The sequence below is a fragment of the Eschscholzia californica genome, unplaced genomic scaffold (genome assembly GCF_041429995.1).
Source record: "Eschscholzia californica isolate CP2 unplaced genomic scaffold, dmEscCali1.0.p SCAF_3, whole genome shotgun sequence".
Lineage (NCBI taxonomy): Eukaryota > Viridiplantae > Streptophyta > Magnoliopsida > Ranunculales > Papaveraceae > Eschscholzia > Eschscholzia californica.
In genome coordinates, this window is record NW_028238420.1 from 49,936,371 (window position 1) to 49,951,900 (window position 15,530).

Here is a 15,530-nt window from a genome sequence, read left to right on the forward strand (position 1 = left end):
TCACAAATATGTTAATCAACTGAGACCCGTGGTGTTTAAATCAACTGAATTTCGATTGAGAGCAAGAAAAGGAGAGAATGGAAACGGAGAACATAACGGTGGCGGTGGGTAGACTGTGGTGATGGAGAGAAAAGGAGGATGTGAACAGTAAAAGAAAAAAGATTTTAATTAAAAAACTAGTCATCGAACATCATGTAGTCTGCGGCTTAATAGAAGGAGAAAATTAATAAACATATTGAATTAAGTCCGAAATGAAAGATTAAAAACGAAATAAATTACTTACGGTTAAGTTTGACTAACAAAATCATGATCTCACAAAGCCAAATTAGAATATTAGACAAACATGAAAAATAATTTTCCATTTGATCTTACATTAGGGGCCAACTAAAATGATACCCAAAATAAAATTGTATAGTAAGGAATTTGTATAATTGTTGATTTGAAGATATACTAAAACCAAGAGAATATATTTAACCAAGAGAATATACTAAAACCAAGGAATTTGTATAATTGTTATAAATAGCCATCCATATCCAAATAGAATAGAATAATTAATAAGGGGGATATTTAGAGCTTAGAGATTTCATACTTAGATTTCCTCTTAGCTATAAAGATATCAAAATCTTTGCAACAAAAAAAAAAATAAAGATAGTAAATTGTAATGATTACTTTTACATTAATGAAATAAAACTATGATTTTCTTTCATTAAAGTTGGGATTTCATCACTAACCCACTGTTGACTATTGAGTCATTTGAAGATATCACAGTTTGATCAACAATTTTCCTATAAATAGGACTGATTGGTTACTCAATTTTATCATCCATAGATTATTGAGTAGAACCAAACAACTAGAATCAAAAGAAAAATGACAAAGTTTCTACAAGTGTCTGTTATGTTTTTTCTTCTTTTTCTTGTTTCTACTGTCTCGGCAGGTAATAATCTAATCTTTTCATTCTTTCTTTTCATTTTGTTTCTTTATTAAAAATATATACGAAAATAAAATTGTTTTAGTTTGTGGAAAAGGAGATTAAACTCTAATTTTGTGATGGTGATCAGGACGACAGAATGGGTTAACCAACCTCATCAAAAGTGGTGGTGAAGTACAACCTAATAATCAAGAATGGATTTATTGTATCTCTCAGTGCACCGAAACTTGCAACCAAGACTGCATAGACAAGGGCTGGAACAAGGGTGGCCATTGCGCTTATCCTTATTGTTGTGCTTGTGAACATTAAACCATCTTCCTAATTTCAATCTAATAGATTGTACTATTTTTCACATTAATCATGAATAAATCATCATAATTAAGGTTTTTAGATGGCTTTGTTCTCCTAATTTGTTATCTTTTGAAACAACAAAGCGTGTGAATTTATATAAGACCTTAATTCTCCCTACTAAGATCAAAATTCAGTTTTTTTTGGGTTGGAGAGAGACAGATAGTACTATCCTACTAATGGATTGGATTTTACAATTTTCTCTTTTATGAATGGATGGAAAAATATATGCATATCGTCGTAGTCGAAATCCCCAGTAGATGGTTTTGGTGATTTTTCACTTCATGTGCCTAAAGCTTGAGGACTCATGTTACAAAAACTCATAAGCCAACACTGTGAAAAAAAGATTGTAAGTCATCAATTTAAAATCTTACATAACTCGTAAGAATTAGTGATTAGGCTACATTGTTGAACCGTCATTTACATGGTCATTACCAAAGTCGTTCCCCATAGAGGGACCAAAGGTTTACTTAAAGGACCAATTGTTTATCAAGAAGAGCCTAGTTGTTTCAAAATGTGAAGGTTGCTCATGGGATTGGGAATTGGGTGGGTATAGGTGCGCACGTGTAGTCTTCTTTCAGGCTCAGGCAGGTCGGATAAATCTCCTTAATGACTATTAGGGCAATCCGGTGAATCGGACAGGTAAATCTGAAAATCCCATTCACCAAAGACCATGCATGGGCGTTTAGTCAGACAGGTTATAACCTAAGCCCACCCTACGCGAGCCGAATTCTTCTCGAAGCGGGCTTTGGGTGCTAAATCGCCAACGGTCTAATATGAGTGTGTGTGACGGGGTCGGGCCTGCGGCCTGTTTGTATCCTAATATAATGGGCCTGCGGCAGTGGAGTTGTTGCGGTGATCGTGGCGGTGTTTTGGCAATGATGATGGTTAGTGGTGGAGTTGTGAATGTCAGGGGTGAAACCAGGATTTTGTGCTAGACAAGGACTCAATTCCTTTCCTTTAGGTTGGAAACGAAGGACTCCACCAGTGGAGCTAGACTGCACCTTGTTAAATTTTAGTAGCATAAAGTGAATATGTTACTTTTAAAAAAAAAAAAAAAAAAAAAAAGTGAATATGTTAGATTATCCAGGGCACCTCCCAGGATGGTCTCACATAGTTCTGACCCTAGTGGTGGCGATGGTGATTAGTGGTGGTGATGAAGTTGTGGCAGTGATCGTGGTGGTGGAGTTGGGGCAACTATAGTGGTTGTGGAATGGAGGTCGTGTTTGAAGGGTTCGTTGTTTGTGGAGATGTAGAGGTGGTTGAATAGTGGTAGAGGTCTTTGTAAGAAAATGTGTTAATTTGTAAATGTGTCAAACGTTTCAATTCAGCTCCCACTACTTCACAATCAATCATTTCTTTCATTTTTCATCCTTGGTCATAAAAGTAACTTCATCTCTCCATTTTCCCTCTTTATTGACCGGAAACCAGTCGGTATGTTGACTGATTTCACAAATTTTTTTGTTCTTTTTCTTCTTCTTCCTATCTCCACCACCACAATCTGGCCAACACTGCTGCCGTCAATATCTCTCTCGGTCGGTCACTTTTAAGAATTGCCAGTCTATTTACCGTCCAAGACCGTTTATTTTATCGGGCCAGTCAGACACCGGACGGTCTCGGTTCGGGCTTTCCACTAAAAATTTACAGAAATTTATAACATCATTTCATACCCCACAAATAAAACTACAATTTTACAAGTTACAAATGAAAAGGTTTAACTAAAAAAACGCAGATAATTATAAAAAATAAATAAATTTGATCATTATTAGGCAACATATAATCAAGACATGTGTTAATCGTTGATTCAACCTTTATACATCCGATAACATACCATTGTCTTACCCAAGGGCCATGACAAAGCACATCCTCGAACAATATGTTGCTGATTCAAAAAATAATAACAAAAGATGCAGCAGTACCATTATGATATGTAGGGAATTTAGGATCAATATTTGAAAATACGTTTTTAAGCCTCGAGGGGTGAACTCTCAAAAAGTGAAGCGGTGCCTCGAAACGTATGACTCGATGCGTAAAATACGCAATTATATATATATATATATATATATACTAGGTATGACCCGTGCCTCCGGCACGGAGGACCTTATTTGATCCAATATCTAGTTTGCAATTACAAAGGTCTACTGCAATCTGCTCGATTTGTATGTGAATTTGTTCATTCTAAACTAAATCCACTTTATGTCAATGAAATCATTAATTACATTATGTGAAGAATAAAAAGACAGTTTGAATACTTTCATTAAAAATCAATCCAATACAAACTCCTCGGTAATTAATGTTAAAAATACAAATAGAACAACGAACCCCTCAAAATTCTTTGGATTGCGCTTGGAGCTGGCTACGATGTTTGTCCAGTTTAAACAAAGAATAATCCTTCTAAATCATGTACCTAAGGAAAATGAGAAAAAATGAAAAATATAAGTTTAGGGAAACACCAGAAAAACATGATAGTATGGTAATTTTGCAAAATTACAATTGAGCAAACCAAACAATATAAGAAGATGCGATGAAAAACAAATGATTAGGAACTTAGTGATCTAATTTTCAGAATAAACATGTTTTATTAGTCAAGACAATCTACATGCTACATTTTAGGAACAAAATAAATCAACCAAAGACTCAAATTCCTCTGGTCACATGTGGAGCGGGAAAAAAAGAATATCAAAAAGGAGAATAGAGAACTTACCGATAGTAGTAATAAATTCAGGTGAGAACCTTAATAGTGAACTAATAAATTCAGGTATAATTCATATGTTCCGAAAACTGTATAACATATATAGTAATAATTGAGCAAACCAAACAATTTATGACTATATATGCCTCTCTGGAATCTAACTGACCACAGAAAAACATCATAAATCCCATGTTGGAACATCTAAAGCTTGTTAGGAGTTAGGACAGATTGAAAAAATTCATAGTCAAATTTGTGCATGATGTCTACAGTGTTTCATGTCTTAGAGAGTCAACTACAACTCAAGAATGATGGAGATATTTGCTCTTCGTGAGTCATGTTTAACTATTACAGAAAGAGGTATAGGAAATGTATCATTTTGCCCGAAGCCAACTACTCGAAATATGAACATAAGAAGTAGATTTCAGCTATAAATAGTCAAGTGAGTTGTCTCCAGATTTGCACAACAACCCATTCGGAGTTTTATTAGTTAAAATTGCTTTTACAAAACAGACACCCATTATTTGAAGTGTTTTACTCAATATACAAGCCAAGAAGTAAAGTCATTCGGAGTTTTATATGTTCAAATTGCTTTTACAAAAAGATAGTACACTCAACCTACTATTCTTCTTGTTTTTATTTTGTCTATCCTCGTGGCAGAATTTGAAAGGTGTGAATATAATGTGTGACAACTAAAATGTGAAGCTTCGAATTTGAAAGCGTGTGAATATAATGTGTGACAACTAAAGTGTCAAGTTTATGATGTTTTAATGCTAATGCTTTATCATATTAATAAGTAGTTGCAACTGAAACTAATAAACTACAGGAAAGCATTTGCCCACGAAAGAGATTTTCTAGTGACACAACATCAAATTTCTTTTCAAAGCAATTGCATACTGAATTCTCTAGAATATGTTATACATAGAGTTCTCTAGATATGTTATACATAAAATATGTTATTTCAAACGTACAGTAAGTTACAAATTTAAGTCGAGAATCTCAGAGATGCATGATTTGATATAACATCAATGATGAATCTGAAATAAGGGATTATTTGAGCATCTAACACTACTGAATTTGAGCATCTACCACAACATATATAAATTTATATTAACATACTCACAAGTAAGGGATTAGGATTCTAGCATCTACCACTACAGAATTTGAGCATCTAACACTACTGAATTATCCGAACAGTTGGGAATAATCCTTTCAGGAATTATATCAAATAGGTTGTGTACAACTACAAGTTTCATCAATAATCAAATGTGAAACATCCAATAACAGAAGTCAGAAATCACAGAAACTTACCGATTGGATGATCAGTGAGAGGCCGAACTCAGAAATCACCACCTTATCTCTGTACCATAAAGAAAAAAATCATCAATTAAGAAAACTAAGAAATTGAGAAAACTACACAACCAGAAAACTAAGAAGAAAACTCAATACAACTCACCCTATGAAGAGATTTGAATAAAAAACTACTGAATGATGATGAATCCTTAGGTTTCCACAGTTTTGTAGTGGATTTCAATGATGAAATCATGGGATTAACCATTATTTCTGGCGTTAGAAATATTTAATTAGGAGTTACGAAAATTTTAGGTTAGGAATTGGAAAATTGTGGGATAGGAATTGGAAGATTGGGCACTGAAGAAAATTGATTTCACAAAAAAAAATTCCCCCAATATCTTAATGGTCTGTCATGGCCTCATGGGCAATACTTAATGGTCTGTCATGGGCAGAGGAAAACAAACAAAGATACATCATCATAGAAAGCGACAATATTAACCTCATAAAGCATATGAAAAATGCTAGACATAAAATTCAATAGCAATCAAAGACATACATCCAGAGAATCAAAGATATCGCGAGGAGGCTGGAGAGTGTCAAATTTAACTACACTAAGAGAACTCTAAATGAGCAAGCTGAGAAACTAGCAAAATGGGCACGCAGAAAGAAAAGATCGAAGATATGGGAAAATGTCCCTTACTTTTTAGTTTTTATGTACTGTAATAATACTCTGGTTGCTTAATGACATTTCATATTTCAACAAAAAAAATTTCCCCAATATTAGTTACGGGATATCTGAGTATATTTGCACGGGATATGTTGACTGTTACGAGATATCTAAGTTATATGCACGGGATATGTTGACGGTGAGATTTAACAGTACTTTTTTAACGGTGAGATTTAATGTAACGAAAAACCGACGACCAGATTTATCTCTGGATTTGTCTCTTGGTTTGTCAAATTTTTTGTCCCAGTCAGCATAAAACATCATGTTTTATATAATAGATATATAGAAAAATAACTCAAAGAGTGTAAAAACGCAACATAACACAGTTTTACTACCAATCTACCATAATATAAAGTCTCAAAGGCTTCACAAATAAAAAACACAAGATTTCATCGTCATAAAGTCGTAACTCATAACACTTGAGCAAACAAAAAAGATAAAAATAAAGCCATGGTTTCCAACATCTCAACCAAAGACAAACACGAAAACTAAATTTTTCAGTTGATCTTAAATTAGGGGGCCAAATAAAAATGATACACAAAATAAAATGGTATAGTAAGAAATTTGTATAATTGTTGATTTGGACTTTGCCACTTTGGAGATATACTAAAACCAAGAGAGTATAGTGGTATTTAACCTGGATGAAGATCTTTCGTTCTATTTTTTTGGCTAATTGAATTCATTCTCATAAACATTTGAGTTATTTCTTTTTTGGCCCCCTACTTTGTGACCAGCTTCCTTCTTGGCCCCTTATTTTTCATAAATTCAAATTTGACCTTCTATTTTCAAGTAAATGCCATAAATACCCTTCCTAATATCAAAATAAAAATATTATAAAAAGAGATATTTCCACCTCACCTATTTTTAAGTAAATGCCATAACTATCCGGAAAATTTTCTCTTTTTTCCGTATTTTTAATATATTTTTTTATATTTTTATTTTGAAATTAAGAAGGGTATTTACTGTATTTACTAGAAAATAAGGGCCCAAATTTGAATTTATGAAAAATAGACTGCCAAAAAGAAAGCTGGTCACAAAGTAGGGGGCCAAAAAGGAAATAACTCTAAACATTTTTATAAATATCCATCCATATCCAAATAAAGTAGAATAATTAATAAGGAGATATTTAGAGGTTAGAAATTTCATACTTAGATTTTCTTTCATTAAAGTTGGGATTTAATCACTAATCCACAGTTGACTATTGAGGGATTTGAAGATATCAATGTTTGATCAATAATTTTCTATAAATAGGACTGATTGGTTACTCAATTTTATCATCCATACATTATTGAATAGAACCAAACAACTTGAACCAAAAGAAAAATGGCAAAGTTTCTACAAGTCTCTTTTATATTTTTCCTTCTTCTTCTTGTTTCTACTGTCACCTCGGGTATTAATTTTATTTTCCTCTTCTTTCTTTTCATTTTGTTTTTTTATTAAAAATATTTACAAAACTAAATTGTTCTAGTTTGTGATAACTTGGGAAGGAGATTAAACACTTATTTTGTGATGGTGATCAGGACGACAGAATGGATTAACCAACCCAATCAAAAATGGTGGTGAAGTACAACCTGATTCGATTTATTGCATCTCTGCGTGCACCGAAACTTGCAACCAAGACTGCATAGACCAGGGTCATACCAAGGGTTATTGCCCTTATCCTGCTTGTTGTGCATGTACCCGTCAAAGCATCTCCCCAACTGCAATCTAATAGATTGTACTATTTCTCACATTAATAATGAATAAATCATCAAAATTAAGGTTTTTTGTTTGCTTTGTTCTCATAATTTGATCTTTTTGAAACAACAAAGCATGTGGATTTATAAGACCTTAATTGTCCGTACTAAGATCAAAATTCTGTTTTTTAAATTTTACAATTTTCTCTTTTATCAAAGGATGGAAAATATATGCGTATAGTCATAGTCGAAATCCCCAGTAGATGGTTTTGTCGGTGGTTTTTCACTTCATGTGCCTAAGAGCAAGTCCAAGGGTGAGCGATCTCGGGCCTTTAAATTCACTTTTTCATTCAAATTTAAGGGCCTCAGTTCAGCCCCTCAAAATCAAAACCAAGAGTGAGCGGTCCCGGGCCTTTAATACGTGCATGTGGAAAACGCGTGTGTGGATTTTTTGTGGGTGTCAGTTGAACTTGTGTGTGTACGAAACACTTGTTCTAACTATTTTCGAAATAAAATTTTTTAGCTAAGGTTGAAAAATTGTTCGGGAACCGATACGTTAGATTTTAAAAAATGTGTGGGTTTTTGTTAAATTTTAAAATAAATAATGTGTGAGTTTTTGTTAGATTTTAAAAAAAAATTAATCAAATTAACTAATTTTTTTTAAAAAAAATTGGCCGTTAGATCTTTGTTGGATCACATCCGCCGTTGGATGTGATCCAACATATAGCCGTCGGGGTTGTTCAGCCGGCCCCTAATAAGGGTCGGCTGTTAGTCCAAGGGACAGACCGGGGGGCTGGGCCCTTAATTTGAATTAAGGGCCTCAGCCCCCTCCCCCTTGGACTTGCTCTAAAGCTTGAGGACTCATGTTTGAAAGACTAATAAGAATTACCTCCAAAAAAAAAACTACTAAGAATTGGTGTTAGCCGAAACTGTTGGACCGTCATTTACATTGTTGTTGGAAATTTGGTTACCAACACCAAAAATAAAGACAAGACGGTAATAACAGAGGGATCGTTACCAAAGTCGTACCCGATAGGGGGACCAAAGTTTTTTTGAAGGACCAATTGTTTAACAAGAAGAACCTCGTTGCTCCATATTGTCAACGTTGTTGATGGGAGTGGGAATGGGGTGGGTATAGGCGCCCACGTGTAGTCTTCTTTCCGGCTCAGGCAGATCGGATAGATCTCCTTAGTGACTATTAGGACAATCCGGTAAATGGGGCAGGTAAATTTGAAAACCCCATCCACCAAAGCCCATGCATGGCCGTTTAGTCAGACAGGTTATAACCGAACCCCCCCCCCCCCCCCCCCCCCCCTACGCGAGTCGAATTTTTCTCGAAGTGGGCTTTGGGCGCTAAATCGCCATCTGTCTAACATGGGTGCGGGTGATAGTGGACGCGGTCGGGCCTGCGGCCAGCTTGTATCCTAACATAATGGGCCTATTGAAGCTCCTAATACTTGGGTCCAATGATGTAGCCCATTGAGACTTTAATTTTAGTTTGATAAAGGCACCACTAGAGCCTCTTAGCTTCTTCTTTACCTCAAAAACCATTTCGGATTTCAGAAAGCAGAAGTAGTGAGAGAAACAAATATATCAACTCAGCCATGGCTACTTGCTTGCAAGTAACCAGGTTTCTACCGTTATCTCCTTCTTCATCTTCTTCCTCAAAGAGAAGCTTCAAGATTGCTACCGGAAGTTTCAAAACGAAATGCTCCGGTACGATTCCGATGCCTCCTCTGAATCCACGAGATCCTTTTCTATCTAAACTTGCATCACTCGCAGCCGACGCTTCTCCAGACCTAAAAATCTCTTCCAAATCAGACCTTCCTCCTTACCTTGACCTCTTCGATTCTCCAAAACTCATGGCTAATCCTGCTCAGGTTCTATTTCTCTCTCTCTCTTGATTAGTGTTTATTTTGTTTCTAATTTAGTTTGATTTCTTCAAAATTTGATACTTTTAATTTGATTGAAATTAGGTCGAAAGATCTGTTTCTTATAATGAACATAGACCGAGAAAGCCTCCTCCGGATTTGCCTTCGCTTCTTCTTAATGGAAGAATTGTTTATATTGGCATGCCAGTAAGTTCGTTTTATAATCTTATAGCTGATTTCATGTATTCAAATTGAGTTAAATGATCAGTAATTCTATAGTTATTAAGTTTAGATACATATAATTAGCTCAACGGATTGATTTGGTTAGTAAGCTAAACCTCATAAGTACATGTTCTTTTGGTAATTAGTATCTGTTTCATCCATATAGTTGATTTATACTTAGTTTCTTACGAGGCTACTAGCTAAACCTTCAAGAAATTGATGCTTTATTGCAACTATCTATAGACACCTATTTAGTTTTTTGTTATTCGGTATAGAATTTCGAAGTGATGAAGAACAAGCCAACTAAGAAAAGCAATGATGAAACCTACTCCGTAACACGGTGATTTTTACTATGAATGAAGAACAGTGTTACATATATTTCTCTACAGTTTTAATATATGTAATTCACTAAAACCCTCACACTCTGCCTCCTTTAGCACTCCCTCCCCAAACCCGTAAAACTAGATATGTTTTTTGCATTGATAACAACCCTTTATAAGAGTAGCACAAACATAAGTTAACGGGCCAGGCCAAAATTTTGTCTGTAAATGGTTTCTCGTGTCGCTTGTTGGGTTAGATGTCGAACCATAGGCATGACACTTTCAACAATTTCTCCTAGCTGAATATATGCCATACTTATTTTTTTAAGTGAGTATAAGAAATTCCTAGCTAACCTTGGTCTTATCATACTATTGTTAAGTGATGTTGACTATCTCGTGATAATTAAGCTATTGTTTGCATTATTGCTTCTAAGATTGAGAACTGAACTGTTTTTAAATTAGTTGGTACCAGCTGTGACAGAGCTCGTGATAGCGGAATTGCTTTACCTACAGTGGATGGATCCGAAAGAGCCAATCTATCTTTACATTAATTCGACTGGAACAACCCGTGATGATGGTGAAACGGTATGCGTTTTATGTTTTTCTTCTTTCATACTGTTACATGGTTTTGGGCTATATTCTTTATCCTAAAATTATTTTTACCCATCATCTCATAATATGTTATTTGGATCAAGGCTTTTTTTTTTCTAGTGCTTCTTTGTTCGACTTCAGCTATCCTTTAACCAGAAAAAACAATGTACCTTTGTTTTTAACTACCTGCACTTTCTCATTTATAACTTCGTTAACTCATTAAGGCTTCAAAATCCTTATGTTTCAGGTTGGGATGGAATCAGAGGGTTTCGCCATCTATGACGCGATGATGCAGCTAAAAAACGATGTAAGTTTAGTCTATCTTCAAATGTATCTCTTATTTTCTAAGATGATAGTTATTACATTTTTATTTGGTACATCTTTTTTATGCAACTTGTATGAGCATCTTCTGTGTAAATCATCAAATGGCGTATCTAATCGTTTTTTTGAAGTATGTGTATCTTATTCTTTTCTGACCAAGCAAGAAAATGATAATTTATCTTCTCTTGCATAAAGTGCATACCTAGAACTTGATCAACTGAGAGTTTGTAATGACGTAGTTAGCCAGACTATTTGCTAAGTTTTACTTGATTCATGTCTCGTCATGTCTTGAACTCTTGTTTAACTTCTCAAGCTTTTCTAAAAGACGAAAGAGTCGTTTACATGGTGTCCTTAGTGGGTTTGTAAGGAACTAAGGAGTAAGGATTGACATCAGTTGCGAGTTTATGCAACTTTTCGCATTTGACTTTTCAGTCTTCACAGGACTAGTTCTTACTCGCGGGTTCTAAATGAATACTAGTTATCTGCTATTCCATTCCCATATGGACAATGTCTTTCTTTACCTAATTTAACTACTTGCTAAAATGGTCGAACTAATTCATAGACAAACTCAATTCCGATACTGAAATTTTACGAAGGAACTGGTGTTTGTGTGCATGCAGATAGAGACAGTAGCTGTTGGTGCTGCCATAGGTCAGGCTTGTCTCTTACTTGCTGCAGGGAAGAAGGGGAGACGGTTTATGTTTCCACATGCCAAAGGTTTGATATGAACATCTAAGTTAAAGGCAACATTCCCCAACTCTTAATCTCCCCCTATGCCTCTTATATCCCGTCCCTATGTGTTATTGCTAAGGAGTTGCACAAATTATGTTTCAGCAATGATCCAACAACCTCGCGCACCATCATCTGGTCTAATGCCTGCAAGTGACGTACTTATACGTGCTAAAGAGGTTGACCCACATTTTGTCAGTCACTATAGTAGTCTTTGTAGCAAGTTGTTTATATTTTATGCTTTTGGTCTTACAGTCTTCTAACCCAACTTCGCTGTTTCTCTTTCCTTAGACTGTTACGAACAGGGACACACTCGTTAAACTACTAGCAAGGCACACGGGAAATGTGAGTCTATAATGGATAAGAATTTTTTTTTTATTCGAAGTGTGAAACTTCTTCTTAGTCTTAACATGGCCTACTCTTTCATTTTAGTCGGCCGAGACAGTTGCAAACTTGATGAGGCGACCATTTTATATGGATTCAACAAGGGCTCAGTCGTTTGGCGTCATTGACAAGGTACATTCTAGTCCTAACCCAAAAGTTTGACCCTTTTATCACGTATTTATTTCTAGACTTCCTCTTATAACCACGGTTTTTTTGCTAAAACTTGTGGCTCAGATTCTATGGCGTGGTCAAGAGAAGATAATGGCAGATGCACCTTCACCCGAGGAATGGGACAAGATAGCTGGTGTTAAGGTTGCCGATGGGATGTAAAACTGCACATTATAAACTCCTCCTCATCTAATGCCAATGTAGGTAATCTATGCTCCTTATATCTTTTGAATTTTTCATCGTCGATTACTAGACATTGATTTATTTACACAATTAGGAACCATCAAGTATTTCTCATTAGTGCATAATTCCTATCAAAATTCTTGGTTCTTCTTGCAGAGTTTCCTCGAAGGTCTTGACAACGTTTCATCAGGCCGGCAAGAAGGAAAGATCGGATGGAGAATCATAAGTATTTGTGAAATTTATCAAATGTTTCTTATCTAGATTGTGAAAACAATGATGAGTTGTTTATACTTTGAACTCTTACACTGTAACTAGGGTTTTGCCCGTTTAGCTCATTTCTTTTTGTATAATGGGATACTTTTAGTTTAATGAATACGGTGAATATGAAGATGATATTAAACAAATAAGCTCTTGGAGTCAAGAGTACTAGTACACAATAAAGTAATAAATATCGAAATGGTGTAACTTGACATAAACAATACCGAAGTAGTCGTCTAGTAGACATAAATAATGTAAGGAATTTGACAATGTGTAATTTATCAACTAGTTCAAGTTGTCTGGTAGACATAATAAACAAATGAATTTGAAAAAGTGTAGTTTGACATTATCAATATTATACCTTCAAGTATCAGTATCAAAATGAATGAATGAAGTTGTCAACTTCATGACTTTATCCATCTCGATATTTTAAAAACCACACCATTCCCAAGTTGATATAGGAGCAAGTAAAAAGCTATAAAACAGGGAGAGAGAGAGAAAGAAATCAATCAACAACCATGGCCTTGTTATCTCACTCTTCGTCGTTTCTTCTACCTTCAACGCCTTCCGATGACAAACCATTCACATCTTACGCTCTCATCGTTCTCAACCGACCCCTTCTTCGAATTTCGCCTCTTCTATGGACCCAATGTACTTCTCTATCTCTTTCGAAGTCCTTTCCTCTTGTTTCTATTAGCTTCTTTTTCATCATTTACCTTTGCGTTTTTGAGTTATTATTAGTCACATGTATATTTCTCTAATGGAGAGACCAGAGTTCGAATCTTACAACGATTTCAAAAAAAATATTTGCTATTATGGACTTCTACTTTTTAAGTGTTGTCTAACTATGGTTCTTTTTTTGGTGTTGCATAGCCAAGCTACGTTTACTCGCAGATGGTGGAGCAAATCGCCTTTACGATGAAATGCCCCTCTTCTTTCCAAATGAAGATCCTCTTGTTGTTCGAAACAGGTTTTGATCAATGTCTATACATTCATCTTCTTCTATATTCCTTTTTAAATACTACACATTTTGATTCATTCTTCATAGCCAACTTCAGAAATATGGGTTTGTTCTGCTTATTTTTAGGTACAAGCCTAATGCTATCATTGGAGACTTGGATTCAATTAGAGCAGAAGTTAGAGAATTCTACACAAATTTGGTAAAACTCATCCATTCTGTTTGCTGCTAGCTTATAATTTACCACTTCTACAATCATGTCAATGACATATTACTTAAGTACTTGAATGAACCATTTAAGCCTCTAGCCTGATAAGGTCTCGAATATTTCGAAACTTGGGGGTATTATATATTAAGTTTGTGGCCATCCAAACTCAAAACTATTTGCCAATGAGTGGATCAGCCCTAGTTATATTTTTCTTTTACGAGATTAATACTGTTACCCATTGTTCATGTCGGTCTATTCTAACATGCCCCTATATGTGGCGTTGTTTGGACCTAGCACGTTTGCGTGACGTGGAGCATTGTGGTCGTTGGGCCTATGGGTCAACTCTGAAACTATGTTTATTTTGTGGCAAATTCAAACCCTAAGCATCTAGTAATGATTGGAGAAGACCTTGATATTAATATTATATTATTGTTTAGGAAAGTTTCTTTTGCCCATGTGGGACTATTCTGACACATCGGATACCATGTTTCAGTTACAAGCTAACCTAGTTCATGGATTTTCAGGGAACCCTGATAGTGGATTTATCAGCTGATCAAGACACCACAGATCTGCACAAGTGCATAAACTTTGTTAGAGATGTCACACCGGACCTGGACAAGTCTAATGTAAGTTGCATTTGTATCTTCTCATACCTCGTTGCTTCTTTTTTACTTGAATAAGTCCTTAAGCTCATGGCATTGTAAATTTTCATTTTGAAACACTTAGAACCAACTTGGTTTCTCTGACGATCGATAAGACTCTTCATATATCTTTCGAACTCCAACCCCAAAATTGCGCATACTGAATCACTTAGGTCCTTAGGACCAACCTTTTCTTCGTAGTCGTGGTCTTTGTCAACCTTAGTCCGTTACTAACATATTGTCTATTTTTTTCCGCATGGTTATATTGACTGGCAGCTACGCATTCTAGTTGGCGAAGCACTTGGAGGGAGATTCGACCATGAGATGGGAAACATCAATGTTCTTTCAACTTTCTCGGATATGCAGATAGTTCTTCTATCAGAAGCTTGCCTAATCTTTCTTCTTTCGAAGAACTACCACCACGAGATCAATATCCTACCGGCCGTTGAAGGCCCACATTGTGGTCTTCTCCCCATTGGCACATCATCTTCAATATCCACAACCACAGGACTCAAATGGAACCTTAGTAAGTTTAATATTTCTCACTCCTTACAAGAAAAAACAATCTATGTTAAAAGATCATGGAGTTTATGGTTCTCTAATGGTTCATAAAAGAGTACTAAAATTTACAAATATGTTTAAATTTCAGATGATACAGAGATGCATTTTGGTGGTTTAATAAGTACTTCGAACATTGTTCTAGAGGAGAAGATTACAGTTCGATCTGATTCAGACCTTCTCTGGACAATATCCTTTCGAAACCAGATTTAAAGGGGTATGAGTTATATTTGTTAATATGTATTGTTTGCTTCTTATGTGTTCCCCGTGTGTTCATTTCTATCAGCCGGAAATAAAAGATTGGTGAAAGTCGAAAAGAATTTGTCTATCAAAATAATAAAATATGAGGAGTGTTAATTTTTATTACTTCTTTAAACATTCGATGTATGTATTCGTATTTTCATTTCTTTAGTATGATTTTCAATGCAATTTTCCAACTGCTCATGGTTGAAATGAT

General features: G+C 35.3%; 2 protein-coding genes and 3 long non-coding RNA genes across 6 annotated transcripts; 4 read left to right on the top strand and 1 right to left on the bottom strand.

Annotated features, from left to right (window-relative positions):
• The first annotated feature begins 820 nt into the window (after window positions 1-820).
• On the top strand, window positions 821-1,318 carry LOC147551337 (uncharacterized). Its single transcript, XR_015238667.1, has 2 exons — window positions 821-934; window positions 1,059-1,318. It is a non-coding gene; the product is annotated as an uncharacterized LOC147551337 (long non-coding RNA).
• A 2,097-nt stretch (window positions 1,319-3,415) lies between these two features.
• Window positions 3,416-5,709, bottom strand: LOC147551338 (uncharacterized). The gene is made up of 3 exons (XR_015237831.1): window positions 5,422-5,709; window positions 5,277-5,325; window positions 3,416-3,683 (listed from the first exon to the last, which is right to left on the bottom strand). It is a non-coding gene; the product is annotated as an uncharacterized LOC147551338 (long non-coding RNA).
• Window positions 5,710-7,188: 1,479 nt separating this feature from the next.
• On the top strand, window positions 7,189-7,761 carry LOC147551339 (uncharacterized). The gene is made up of 2 exons (XR_015238672.1): window positions 7,189-7,375; window positions 7,506-7,761. It is a non-coding gene; the product is annotated as an uncharacterized LOC147551339 (long non-coding RNA).
• A 1,359-nt stretch (window positions 7,762-9,120) lies between these two features.
• LOC147551340 (ATP-dependent Clp protease proteolytic subunit-related protein 3, chloroplastic-like) lies at window positions 9,121-12,854 on the top strand. 2 transcript variants are annotated; one of them, XM_086672587.1, is made up of 10 exons: window positions 9,121-9,541; window positions 9,638-9,739; window positions 10,537-10,659; window positions 10,913-10,972; window positions 11,607-11,703; window positions 11,821-11,894; window positions 12,007-12,060; window positions 12,148-12,231; window positions 12,334-12,471; window positions 12,607-12,854. In XM_086672587.1, exons 1-9 carry the CDS (start codon window positions 9,266-9,268, stop codon window positions 12,427-12,429), a joined length of 966 nt encoding a protein of 321 aa, XP_086528713.1. In that variant the 5' UTR covers window positions 9,121-9,265; the 3' UTR covers window positions 12,430-12,471; window positions 12,607-12,854. The 2 variants fall into 2 exon arrangements, with proteins under 2 accessions (XP_086528713.1, XP_086528712.1); XM_086672586.1 differs by having other exon boundaries at window positions 12,334-12,467.
• Window positions 12,855-13,170: 316 nt separating this feature from the next.
• LOC147551341 (thiamine pyrophosphokinase 1-like) lies at window positions 13,171-15,484 on the top strand. The gene is made up of 6 exons (XM_086672588.1): window positions 13,171-13,359; window positions 13,582-13,678; window positions 13,796-13,868; window positions 14,399-14,500; window positions 14,792-15,041; window positions 15,165-15,484. The coding sequence occupies exons 1-6, from the start codon at window positions 13,227-13,229 to the stop codon at window positions 15,284-15,286; spliced, it is 777 nt and encodes a 258-aa protein (XP_086528714.1). The 5' UTR covers window positions 13,171-13,226; the 3' UTR covers window positions 15,287-15,484.
• Window positions 15,485-15,530: the final 46 nt, after the last annotated feature.

Excerpts from the sequence above, each read along its gene's own strand:
- LOC147551340 (XM_086672587.1), top strand. The coding sequence starts at position 9,266 with ATGGCTACTTGCTTGCAAGTAACCAGGTTTCTACCGTTATCTCCTTCT. Across the intron at positions 10,973-11,606 it reads TGATGCAGCTAAAAAACGAT|ATAGAGACAGTAGCTGTTGG; the intron begins GTAAGTTTAGTC and ends GTGTGCATGCAG. Across the intron at positions 12,232-12,333 it reads CGTTTGGCGTCATTGACAAG|ATTCTATGGCGTGGTCAAGA; the intron begins GTACATTCTAGT and ends CTTGTGGCTCAG.
- LOC147551341 (XM_086672588.1), top strand. The coding sequence starts at position 13,227 with ATGGCCTTGTTATCTCACTCTTCGTCGTTTCTTCTACCTTCAACGCCT. Across the intron at positions 13,360-13,581 it reads GCCTCTTCTATGGACCCAAT|CCAAGCTACGTTTACTCGCA; the intron begins GTACTTCTCTAT and ends GGTGTTGCATAG. Across the intron at positions 13,679-13,795 it reads CCTCTTGTTGTTCGAAACAG|GTACAAGCCTAATGCTATCA; the intron begins GTTTTGATCAAT and ends GCTTATTTTTAG.